At 45.3% G+C, this 13,343-nt stretch overlaps 1 protein-coding gene across 4 annotated transcripts in view; it reads right to left on the reverse strand.

Annotated features, from left to right (window-relative positions):
* The window catches only part of GDPD5 (glycerophosphodiester phosphodiesterase domain containing 5), a 100,262-nt gene that overhangs the window by 5,694 nt on the left and 81,225 nt on the right, over positions 1-13,343 (reverse strand). For all 4 annotated transcript variants that reach the window (XM_057368133.1, XM_057368135.1, XM_057368136.1 and 1 more), the window contains exons 8-14: positions 12,391-12,536; positions 8,016-8,098; positions 5,004-5,154; positions 4,378-4,596; positions 3,621-3,778; positions 1,677-1,824; positions 618-700 (exon numbers count right to left, since the gene is read on the reverse strand). In XM_057368133.1, coding sequence (XP_057224116.1) covers positions 618-700; positions 1,677-1,824; positions 3,621-3,778; positions 4,378-4,596; positions 5,004-5,154; positions 8,016-8,098; positions 12,391-12,536 — 988 coding nt within the window. The remainder of the gene's footprint in view (positions 1-617; positions 701-1,676; positions 1,825-3,620; positions 3,779-4,377; positions 4,597-5,003; positions 5,155-8,015; positions 8,099-12,390; positions 12,537-13,343) is intronic.

A 13,343-nucleotide genomic window follows, 5' to 3' on the forward strand; every position in this document is an offset into this window, starting at 1 on the left:
GCTGCAGAAAAGTCCAACTTCTGGTTGTAGAGTTTCTCCTTCTTTCTAACTAAGCAACTGATTTGATTTGCTATATCATAATGTTTCCCATAATAGTTTCCTGCCTATGGGGGAAAATTCCAGGAGTTGGAACTAAAAGATTAAATGATCTTTAAGGTCCCTTCCAACCCAAACCTTTCCATGATTCTGTAATATTTCTTGTCCTTCTTCATCCAAAGAGGAACAAACTGATTTAAGAAAACTGTAACATATTCTTATTGAACACACCATGGAATCTCRAAACCCCTCTTCTTGTCTTCCTTTAAAGCATTTTGATGACTTTCTCAATGTCTATTTCCCTAAAGCATTTACAGTTTCTCTTCCACATRTTTTAGGAGCAAAGCAAGGCATCTGACACTACTAATTTCTGATCTCTCATTCTTCTTAAAAGGTGGATCCAATTCTACATCCCATCTTGGGAATGCAATTTTTGTTTGCAAGGATTTTTTGATAAATATTTCCCCTGGTATTGCAATCCAAGAACTGAAGGTCAGGGTGCTCCTCTCTCCCATCTCTACCCGATAATCTGCACAAAAACAGGTCACAAATACACAAGTGCAGAGCTGTAACAAACTTACTTCTGGAATATAAAAACTCCTACAATTACGAGAAATGAAATGAGATCAGACGTGATCCAGATTAGGTGGTACTCGTCTGGAGGCTGCAAGACAGAAAACAGAAGCAGACCTTAAACATTTGGGTTTGTGCAATCATRGGGGGACCACACATGGCTGAAGTTACCACCAAGGAGCAAGAAAAGCACAGAGCTGCAGGGGTCGGGTGTAAATCACAACATTTATGACCTTCCTAGTGCCAGGCTGTCATCCAAAACTATCAGGGAAAACTGAGAACAGGAACAATTTGAAACTCTCCCTCCTTTAGTGTGCTGACATTTTCTCAGAGCTCAGTGGGCTGAAAGTTTCCTCCCTCAGCTGTACCTCAGGGTGAGGCCAAGGTGCTGTTTGGCAATCCAAGTCTGGGGGAAAATGAAAATAAATCCCTRTGTGACATGCAGGGGCTGTTTTAAGTGCAGATGGGAGCTTTTAGGCACAGTGCCCATGCTGTATGTGCGATTTCTATCCTTGCAAGCACTGGTACGTCTGGTTCCAGGTGCCAGTCTTAAGTGGTCATCACACCAGCTGAGCCCAACTGAACCATCATCACCTGGTCTCTACTTGTTCCTTGTCCTCTGGTGGTAGCCAGGGGTACAACTTGTCCTCTCAGTTTGGGATTAGCAACAGGCAAAAATCTCATTTTGCAACTTGGCCAAAACACAGAGGCCTGGTTTGCTGGTTCACCACTGTGCCTGCTTCTCCTCCAAGTCTAACAGATGTCAGCAGGTCTGCAAAGATGCTTTTCCCTCAGAGGAAAACTGCAGAAATCATGTGGGTTAAATAGGGAATGCAATGCAATCCCCAAGGATCCCACCCTAACTGTACTGAGACAAGGCCATCTAAAGGGATTGTGCAGGAGGAGCGTTGACCCATTACCATCTCAGGGGGAGAAAATCCTCAAGCCTAACCAAACCTTAGAAAATTCCACAGGACACAGGACTGCAGAAGKCAACACCCCTACACCTCCTCACAGCATTTTCTCCTCCCAGGAGCTTCCCAGCCCCTTGCCAGGGTGGCGCTTACCATGAGCCAGATGGGGAAAGGCACCTTGCGGAGGACGTGGGAGCTGTCAGAGGTGACCGAGGGGACGCCGGCGCACCACAGGATGGAGAACAGCCAGGGCTCGTTCACCGTGTACAGGTTCACACTCAGGTTGGCCATGGCGTAGTCCCTGCCAGGGGACACACAGGGTGACATGACAAACCTTACACCTTCACCTCCAAGAGGAGAGCTCTTGTCATCAGCTGTAATCACAGGTTATCAGGATTGAATTGTGTGAAATCGGGTTTTTAATAGGGTGTGGTCACTTCAGGAGCAACCCAAGGGCACTGCAAGCTGCTGGTTTGATCCTGACAGCTTTCCTCACCTCTTGGCTGCTGTCTGGCACAGGCCACGGACCATCTCAGATGCTTCCCCAGGAATGATGGACATGGTGTGTTTCTGGAACAACCATCTCATCATGCTGATGCGAAATTAGCATCTGCCTCAGACGCCTGTAACACTCCAGGGGCAATTTGCTTAATTAAACACTCACAGACCTGTCTCCAACATCAATTCCTACAAATTCCATGTCCTTGTTTTGGGGACAGTTGCAGAGTTACACCTTCCAGCCCTCCAAGGTCATTTTCCAAGCAGCTAAAATGGCAAGCTGGGGTCCAGGAGCTGCCAGCAGCAAAGCATTGGCAATTTTCTGGTACCCAGCTAATTTGCATAAACTGYTCTGTTTCCTTCTCTATGAAGCAGAAGCATCGATAACTTCCCTTACATGGGCAGCACAAATTAATCCCTGAAATTTAATTATGGCAAGGTATTCTGAGGTGGAAGGCTACAGTACAGAGTGCGGACATCTTCAAGCTCACAAGAAGATCAAGCTGCTCCAAAGGGGTGCTCAAGGGCAGAAGTGGTTGCAGCAATGTTGCATCCAGGGGCTGGTTTTGGGGAGAATCGAGAGAACTGTGTTAAACCAGGACTGCAGCCACATTTGACTGGGCACCACAGTGTAACAGAAACATTCAGGTGACAGTTCTGATTTGGAGTCAGCTGGAGTGGGATTGATGGGAGATTGGGGCGGATGAACTGGGATAGATGAATGAGCTGCCATAGGGTCCTCTCCATGGGAAAGAACAAGTAGGTAAGGGGAAAAATAAGCAGGATTTATCCTGCAGSTAAAGCACAGACTTGGTTTTGAGGGTGAGGAGCTTAACTGATCGCTGGCAGCCATGGGAAGACACAACTGGATCACACTAAACAGGGACACATTCTCAAACAGCTGTGGGCTCAGCTCTTCCCTACTTACTCTAACATGCAGCAAGACAGCTCCTTTGGTGATATTTCTCATCTGCAAACATGTTTCATTTAAACTTTAAAAACCAGAAAAGCCCTGCTAGAAACAATCTGCCCTCCCTGAGAAAAGGGACAAAGCCAGGAGCTTAAACACCACACAGTTCAAACACAGGCTCAAGCAGAAGGACAAGAACCCCTTGCTGGGCCAGGGTTCATTACAGAGAAGAGCTGATAGTCTAAATAGATGATATAGAACAGGAATTTATCTTTCTGCAGAGAGAAATTTCTGAAAGCTTATTCAGACTTTGGATTAATCAAAATTCCATGGTAGCAGCTCTGGAGCAGACGAACGGAAGCAAAGGGTAGCTGCTAATGAGGATGAAACAGCACTCAGAAGGAACTCAGTGTGAAAGGCCTTCACTTTTTCCCAGAGCTGTGAGTGCAATAAGAATCAGCCAATTCATACATTTCTATTTCAAAGAGGATCATCATATCCTGAGATAGCACACAGAGATGTCAAAGGCAGCTGTGCATGCCCAGAAACAGTCTGGATTCCGACTGATGGATAGAGAAAAGCTTGTAAAGCTTTCAAGAGCAAATCCACGTGAAAAGATCCCTCTGTGCAGGCAGGACAGGCTGGGATGCTTGGGAAAGGAGGCTGTGGGCTCTCACACAGGGCTGTACCTGACATCCTCATTCGTGACCTTGGTGTACCGCAGGTTGAGCCTCACAATGCCCTTCTCCTTCAAGCGCTCTGCATCCAGCTTGAGGCCAGAAGTCTGCTGGAAACCTGGAGCAACCTCTCTGACCAGCTGCCTCTCCGTGTCTGGCAGCCACATCACCTGAAGAGGGAAYGAGACAGGCCACAAGTTATAGCAAAGGTGGTTCCCAAATCTGGGAACACTCCAGCCCAGAGCATGGAATTCCCAAAGATCATACCAAGTTTCCAAAGCGTGTCAGATCAGTAGCTCACACTCAKCTGCCAGAGGTAAAGTAGATCATTTAATCACAGAGTAGTTTGGGTAGAAAGGGACCTTTACAGTTATCTTTACACTTATCTACCAAAGCATCAGAGCAGCAGAGAAGCAGCCATGTGGATTTCCAATAGGAAACCAAAAATCTGAGCGTGAAATCCCACTTCACATGCCCACATCTATGTTTCAACTATTTTCTCTTGCTCTTCATTTCCATTGTGGACTTAGAGAGGGCTTAAGRAAAAGGAGGACAATCAGTTTCCTTATATCCTGAGACAACCTCTCCTGAGGTGGTCCACTCCAGCCTCTGGGACACTGGCATAGTGCACAGCATGACTTCCTGGCATAGCATGGCACTTCAAATCCGAGAGAGTCACTCAGGCATTGATGCCTGGAGACACCCAAGGATTCATGGAAGCCCTAAAGGAGGTCCATTTTGGAAACATCCCCAACACCACAGAACTCACAGCCTGCTGCCGAATTCCCGATGCCAGGATGGTTTCCAGGGTGATGTTGATGTAAGTGCTGTAGTAGGGATGAGCTGCTGGCAGCTCCTGGAAGTTCAGGATGAGGGATGTGTTGTCCTTGATCACCTCCAGCATATCTTCTAGCTTGCAGACTGACTGGTTGGCAGCCTCTAAGTAGTCAGCTCTTGAGAGAGACCCCGCTGTCCAGAAAGGGTCATTCTGAAAGCAAAGCACATCCCAGGATTACTGCCAGAAAGTCCAGGCTCCCCCAGTGCAAAGGCTGAACTTCTTACTTTTTCTCTGTGAAGGTGACTGTCCCAAAAGTAAATTTTTAAAAAAAGGAATGCTGACTTTTCTGTCCTCTTTAGAATCATGTTCACCTTCCTGGGGTCTTGAAGTTCTTTGGGGTGTCAGCCAGGCTTAAGGCCCCTTCTTCCAGGTGGCAGAAAAGGCACAGAAAGACAGCATGGCTCAGACCAAGTCTAAGTTCAGTAGAGACAGAACTAAGTGTGGTCTATGGACACTAGGTCCAGCTGCACCACATCACCAAGGAGGTGGGTCTACACCTTTCCCCCTCAAAGAGGAGCTGGGCATGAACTGTCATCCCATGGCCCCAGGGTACCCACCTGCAGGAACCACTCTCCAGCATTGAGCTTCTCCAGGTCAGTCCAGTTGAACATGGAGGAGTGCTCATAGGCCCGCTCTGGAAACACTTCCTCCACRTTTGTTGTTCTCCTGAGAGTCTTGTCATGCATCAGAAAGGGCACCCCATCATAGCTGCAAAGACAGGCCCTGTTACAGGTGGAGGAGAGAAATTCCCCTTCCTGCTCCAGCCTCTCTCACATCAAAATCCTTATGAAGGTCTCAACCAGCCTAAAAAGTCCACAGCATCCTCAAGAGGAAAATATCTCTTAGATACCTGCTAGATGTTGGCAGTCATTCCTACACTGACATGATCCTATCCATGCCTCATCCATCTCTCCCTCTCTCTTCCCCTTTACCCCCTCAAAAATGTCAAACTCAAGTAGCTTGGACAAGAACAGCCTGAATGCTCATCAAAGCTTCTGCAGTTCCCAAAAACATCAGAAATTTCCCTGGATGCACAAACACTAACAAATTCTCCTCAAACTGTTCACAGCAGATGATGAGGGAGATTTTCAAAGCCTCTCAGACTACATGTGAACATCAGGCTTTCAGCAAGATGCAAGGATTCCAAACCACCAAAAATGTTTTGAAATTGCCTTCTCCAATTGAAAATTGGTTCCATGCCCACATGATTTAAGTTCATGCATTTAAAATCAAAAAACACCTCTCAGATGAAACTAAACAGACAAATGCATGTCCTGGGGCTTTTAAGTCATCTAGAAATTTCAGAATAATGGTTTTGGAAAGTATAAAACACTCTTTAAACTTTTTTCCACTCAATTTTCTGTGACAAGATCAGTGATAACAGCATGSAGGGCAGTGACAGCTTTTATCAAGGATAGGGGGACAGTTGTCTGCACACAGAAACCAGAACAAACCCAGAGCAGCCAGACTGGTAACAACGACATTTTCCAAGGCAAGGAGCACATCTTYCTAACAGGAGACTTGGATAAAGTCTGAAAAGGGGATGGGGTGAAATGACAAATCCCATTTGAATTAGGAGGCAACCCAGAGGGAAAATGAAACCCAATTTTAGATGATGGAGCAAATGTGGCCTCAGCTTTACCATTGCCCTCAGAAGTCCCTTCTCACAAAGGTCACTGGCATCTTTATTTGCTATTTCTGGCCTATGCTGTGCCAACTCCAACCCGCTGACATGGCAATCCCACCCTGCTGCAGTTGGAAAGGGTTTAATAAGTACAGTTAAAAATAAAAAATAAAAAGTGCTAAGCAATTGCAGAATGAAGAGTGTGAAGCGTTTAAAAGAGACAGGAGCTCAAGTTTAACATCTCATAGAACAGCAGAGCACTGCTAAGCCTTAACTACAGCGCAGAAAACCTTCAGGGCACTTGACATTTGCTCCCTCCTTTCCAATCCTTCCCCTCACAGAGTCACCCAGCATCAGTCAGGGCTAACCACAATGTCTTGGCAGGCCCAGGTTTGAAGCAATAATTCAGAGACAAAAATCAGAGCTTTAGAAGAAGAGATGTGGGAGGGGATAGAAGAGAGAGAGGAATATGCAGCAATTCAAGGCTCCTGCTGCTTGGAGCAAAACTGGCTCTAAATTGGTTTGGGATGTGGAATGGGTATGGAGCAGGTTCTTATGGCTCTGGCTGCATGTCAAGCTGCCCACCCATGCTGAGACAKGCCTAGAAGAACATGGAAATATTCCAGGAGGGATGGACCCATCCAGCCACAGGCACAAAGAGCATCTTCCTGAGGGATAAGGACAGCAGTGGGTGTTTTGCTTCAAACCCTTCCCAAGGGTGCTGCACCATTATCCCACTTTTCAGTCTGAAACTCTATGGAATCCTCTTTTTCTGAAAACACTTGGATTTCCTGGAGAGGGCTCAGGAAATTGGGCCATCGAGGGCATTGTTGAAGCCTGGAATGCTYCTCTGGGATGGCTGATGATTGGCAGTGGGGAGAGATCTTGGAGCTTTTCCAGCTCTCCCCCTCCCAAAGCCCACCTTTCTCCTTGGCCCAGTGTTAATGGATTCAGCCACATGAGCCAAGTGTTCATCTGGGAGCTGCACAGTCTAGTACTTGTCCCCTCACAACAGCTGATGAACCAATTTTTGAAAAAACAAGAACTGTATAACATACATCCCAATTCATACTTCATCTTTCCACAGTGACCTTCCATTCACCAGCGGGAAGAAATTCCTTCAGTTTTTAAATAATTTTCTCTCAAAAAATTATGCAAAGTAAAAATATAGCAATTAACAATTCAACTTCCTTCCATCAAGCAAAAATATTGGTCCATCAGTATGAACCTCCAAAGCAGCCAGGGAAAAAATAAAATACCTGCTTTGAGTCTTTCTTGTACTTRTAAGTGGTACTGGGACAAACTGGGAGCAGGAATATTAAGGAATATCAAACAAAGCACAGCTCTTGAAATAATCCTCTCCAAACTGTCTTTTAATTGGTCTTGTCAACTCAGCTCAACATTTGCCAGCAAGGAATGACTTTCTGACAGTCACCAGGTTCCTCCTTCCCCAAACACTGATGCCATGTGAGGGAGAGGAGGAGAAGGAGGAAGAGGAGGAAGAGGAGGAGGAAGGGCTTCCTCCTGGTGCATTCTTGAGATGGTTTTTCAAGGTTGGTGAAGACCCTCCTGTGCAACAAAGTCCATTTGGGGTCTCTGCTCWGTCTGCACCCGGGGAATCCCAGAAAAAGTCACATTTAAGCAGCTGTGTCTCTTCCCAAGGCCCRGCTGTGTTTCACTGCATTAAAACAGGCTAGGATAAACTACAGCCTTCTTGCAAATGAAGGTRACAAAGGGATCCAGGTTCCCCCACCTGGCCAACTGCACCTCTCACCATYACCTCAGTGAAATGAGCAGCAGCACCCGAGTGTTACAAATAGAGACAGGCAAGTTCACCAGGACAGCCCTTTCCAGTGGGAAGAAGCGGCAATGACCAGACACACGGGATTGCTGGACCATTCCTGGCTGGATTATCCACAGACAGTCTCMGACTAGACAGACTTACCTCAATACCACATCAGCCTGGACTCCATACACCTTCTGCTCCACTGCCTTCTGGAAGGACATCAGAGTGTTTTCTGGTGCCAACTATTAGGAAAAAACCAAAAAAAAACGATGAGAGATCAGTAGCATGAAGGAAGTTTACAAAGCAGTGCTGGCACAGATGCTGGGAGAGAAGGGTTTGGAGATACCAGGGTGTCCTGAGTAACCCAAAAYGTTATTATTCCACATTTATCTGTGCCCAAAAAATCCTGTCTTTTCCATAACATGAAGAACAACTTGACACCACATTCTGTAAGACACATTTTACTCACACATCTACTCATTCCATAAAATCATCTCTTAATCTAAAAATCAATTTCTCTAATAGCAAGTGTTCTAGTTTGTTTTAACAATTAAAAAAACAGCCTTAAGCCTAGAAAATCTATCCCTGTGGCTCTTGGAGATAAGGGGTCAGATTTTATTTGAAATTCCTTCCTGCTCAATGGAACAGATGGTAACAGAATTAGGGTTTGTTTAAAATAAAAATGGTGTGAAGACAAACACTTTGCTTTTCCACAAAAGCAGTACAGGGTAGCTACTCCCAAAACACCCATGAAACAACAACAGACAGACCAGAAAAAATAACACTGACAACTACAGAGAGAAAACCTGGCAGGTTTTCTGCACTGAATCACAAACAGATCAAAATAAAGTTGTTTTTGAAAAACAAATTACKTTTTCCCCATTTTTTTCAGGTTTAGAGCACCTGTAACACCCTGTTTTTCCACCACCACTATGAGTTCCATCAGAACACAATGAGCATTCACAACCCATGATTTACTCAGGTTGGAAAGAGGAATAATTAAGTGCAAAGGCCTAATTGCACCATGCAAGTGAAATATAATAATAATAAAATAATAAAAATAAATATACCAACTTGCTTAAGCATTTAGATTGTCTCTAAGTGACATTTGTTTTCTGATCACTTCACAGGCTCAGGTCAGCAAAGCTTTGGGGTAAAATAATCAGAGCAAATGTCAGCACCAACCTTCACCCAGCTCCGGTATCTCAGCACTGAATTCCTCTGGCTCCAGCCACACATCAATACAAGTTCATTTTTATGTTTGTTCAACAAAGGCAGCACAGAGCCACATTATCTTCCTAAAACAGCTCCCAGTCAAAGCCAGACTTGTTTAGGCGAAGACAGAGGCGACACCCCCAGCACACAGCCCAGYGCTGGGTCACCCAAGGTCGAGCTCCAAGAGATCTCCACACATTCCCGATGCCCAGAGCTGTCAGCAGAGAGCAGCAGCCACAAGGATCTGGAGGAACCCAGGCACACTTGCTCAGATCGCCTTGGATTGCTGTCACCAGCTCGTGTCCATCCCCAAGGCACGCTGGTTTCTGCAGGGTAACCCTACGAGGTGATCCTCTCGCAACAGCTCAGTATTTGCTTTTTGCACCCACCTTCCTATAAAAACCTCTCCTACAAAGGCTGGGAGAGCAGGGGTTTATCAGCCTGGAGGAGGCTCTGGGGAGATCATAGAGAACCTCCCACTACCTAAAKGGGCTCCAAGGAGACCTCATTGCAGCCGTGCAGTATTTAAAGGAGGACTGGGAAACAGGAGAGCAAATAGTACACGGGCAAATAGGACAGAGGGGAATGGCTTCCCACTGCCAGAGGGCAGGGACAGATGGGATATTGGGAAGGAATTGTTCCCTGGGAGGGTGGGAAGGCCCTGGCACAGGGTGCCCAGAGAAGCTGTGGCTGCCCCTGGATCCCTGGCAGTGCCCAAGGCCAGGCTGGACATTGGGGCTTGGAGCACTCTGGGACAGTGGAAGGTGTCCCTGCCCAYTCCAGAGCTGAGGAATGASATAATCTTTAAGGTCCCTTCCAGAACACACCATCCTGGGATTCTRTGATTATAACCCTTCAGGCAAAGACAGATCTCCCTGTGAGCATGTGGTAAGTCCCCAACCTGTCACCCTCACATAAATAATTGCCTCTCCCAGTGAGTCCATCATTGATCTGAAACCCACTCTTCCCAGTTCCTGACCTCTCGGTCCATCCAAGCCCTGAGGGAACTGCACAAGCCACTGACACCAATGACATAACTCAGTAAAGCTCAACCAGAAAGCCAGGAAAGCAAATTTAACCTTTTACACTAAAATCAGATGCTGCCTATTCCCAGAGGTGGCACCTCTCTGGAGGCAGGATTGCTCTGTACCAGGGATTTATAAACCCTGAAATGTAAGGGGTTTTGTGAGAAAGGMAAATCTGAAACACATTCTGAGATTTCCACCCTCTCAGCCTGTCTATTCCTTCAAAAAAGAAGGAATTATTTATTTGGTGAAGCCCCAAATTAAACATGTTTAAGGCAAAGATGCATCCAGTTGGGATAGCTGCTGTTACAGGAGTTAATTGCTGTGATTAAGGTTCTTTCTTAAGACAGGCTTTACAGCTAAACTGCAATAACTCTATAAATGCACAGTCCTTCTGCTTGTATTTCTCTCTGTCTCCCACCAGGTTTTTTTTAATGGGATACTTCCTTGGTACAATATATTCAGGTATATTATATCGAAAACCTAAATCCAGGCTTACAACAATAGATACAACTAATTTCTAAAAGAAAAAGCACAAAGCAATGATTTCCAAACCTCCTGTCTTTTATAAACCACACCCACATCACTGAAAGCCAGACAGACCCAGCACAGGATTTCTAGAAGCTCTTCCTCTTCTCTGTGCTTGGTTTGAGAGACTCATCCTCTGCAAAATCAGGCTACTATTCATTTCTTCCTGCTGCAGAGACWCAGCAAGTAATTTCTAGAAAATTACCGTGCATTAACTCATTTTGGTTATTTTTGTGCTTAGAAATCCATTGCAAATGCATTCAAACARAGTCAGGAGCTTTGGGGACTTTCCTTAAAGAAGATTATGAAACTGTGTTAGAGCAGCACAGCCTTGCTGCAGCTGGACATCACCACTTGATGTTTTTCCCTTAATTAGACAGGGCTTAAAAAAGAAACTCATGGCATCATTTGTTGGGGAGGTTAATGAAGAAGCTTGAGCAGAARACCAAAGTTTATTCCAAATTAATTGCAGTCACTGCAAACCTCTGGCAGGTTAAATATCCCTGCCCATGGCAGGGGGTTGGAACAAGGYGGTCTTTAAGCTCCCCTTCAGCCCAAAACATTCTGGRATTCTATGRTTATGCACTAAAGGATCTGATCTACTTTCATCAACAAAATTTAAGGGTATTTTTTTATCCTTTTAGAAATATGGCATTTAAATTATTTTTTAAAGTTAATGTTTCCTCTCTTATCTCTCCTTCCCARTATTAATCTCCTTGTGTCCCATGAGCTGGACAAAAAACTCCACAAGGTAGGATTAAAGAGATACTTTAAAAATGGAATTTTCTTTTGTGTAAAACAATACGCCTTGGAAGTTCCCTGTGTGGGGCTTAGCACGGGATCTGCCAGTCCATTGGATTTCAGCATTAGTGTCCCATCATGTCAGGTGAGTAACATGCCAAGGCAGTAACAGTTCTATTTAAAGCATAAAACAAAACATATCTTTAACCCTGATATTTTAGAAAGCATCCATAACTAACCCTGCCCATGGCAGGGGGCTTGGAACTCAATGGTCTTTAAGGTCCCTTCCCACCCAAACTCAACCAGACTCAAAAGGAAGTGAAAAAGCACAAAACAAACAGGAAAAAACCCAACCCCTGCCACGGACAATAGGATAAACTCATAAGCAAAAGCCATTAGGGATTTAATAACTAGATACAGGAGATGAGACCTCATTATTGTACTGCCCACACAAGAAAGCTGAAGCTTGATTTAATGAAAGACGACCTGACCTGGCACAGATTTATTTCCCAGACAAGCCTTTCTCCTGCTCTGACAGAAGATGTTTATTGTGAGTGTTTTCTGCTCTCAATCAGGCCAGCAGTCAGGTTAACTGCCTTTATTTTTAATATGTAAAGAAGGTGTGCAGCAAAAAAAATGGTTCTTGAGTTCACCTGCACAGGCAGCACAAACCAAAGCTCTTCAGAGCCCTGAAAAAAAGAAAAATCTATCCCAAAGATGGTGGCATTGTTTTAGCAACTAAGAGAAGATAAAATGAAGGTTTCTATGATTCTGTGAAAACCAGCAGCCAGAATAATGCAATGGCACAAACCAGCCTGAGCAAGGCAAGAGTTACCCTCTTGTTTRTATTTGAAACAGCTGAGGTGTCACTTGACTCTGAGTTCTAGCCCTTCCATAGTAATCCTAGGCAGGAAGAGTGCCTCACAGTTGTATTTACTGTATCCATTGCCTGGAGAATGTCCTGTGCAGCCCCATCCTTTGCACAGGCACAGCAGTCAGAGCACAGAGCTCTGATCACTACTCACCATCGGTGCCCCACGGTGCCCTAGGATGGCTGGCTTGGGTCCCAGAGCCTTCTTCTCCATGATGCAGGGGGAGGAGATGGTGAGGGGGACAAGGTAAAGTGCAACTACAACTGCCAGGTAAGCAGTGAACATCAGCATCTGGGAAGCTGGGATGGAAAGAGAGACAAAGAGCTGGTGAAAACACTGGCCCTGACCTCCCCGTGCCACAGGAGCAAAGTCAAAACACCTCTGTCTTCCTCCAGAGGAGAGACTGATCTACTGTCAGTGYCTCTAGTATAAGAGCAGAGTCTGTGTTTAGGGAAAAACATCTCCTATTTAAAAAAAATCAAATCCTGAAGGAGGTTTTCACTTCAATTTGTATTGGGGAAACAATAAGTTAAGTGAATTGCATAGCCCCCAGAAATGCAGTCCAAAAACACTGTTGGTTTTTCCACCCTTTGGGTGGGACAGCACCAAATTGCCTGACAACAGAAATAATTCATCAGTCACACAGAGCTAAAAATAAGCCCAAAAGCCACACTGGTGCATTTAAAGTTTATATTGGTAGTTCACCAACACCACCTACTTCAGCCAGGGCAAAGTCACTTGAGTTGCTCCTTCCTTTCGATTTGTGCCAGCCAGAATTGAGCTCAGTTGCAATAATGTTTTACTGATGAAGCTGGAGATATTTAAGTAAATCCCTGGGCTGTGATGGTGCTGCAGTGCTTGGGGCCAAAGGAGCAGTCCTGCCTCCATCAGCCTTCAACTACCAGTGACTTCCCACCRAGTCCAGACTCCCTGGGAATCCTTGGAAGGTGCTGACAGAGTTACAGAATCAACCCTGTGCCCTGGAGACACTGATGTGTCTTCCTTAAAAAGGAAACAGGCACCTTTGAACTCCTGAGCTATCTGGAGCCACTTGAAACTACAGAAGTTAAAGACCTAATTTTTTAGTTTTTTATTATTATTTATTT

This window comes from Malurus melanocephalus, unplaced genomic scaffold (genome assembly GCF_030028575.1).
Source record: "Malurus melanocephalus ecotype Western Australia unplaced genomic scaffold, MMel_1.1 scaffold_89, whole genome shotgun sequence".
Classification (NCBI taxonomy): Eukaryota; Metazoa; Chordata; class Aves; order Passeriformes; family Maluridae; genus Malurus; species Malurus melanocephalus.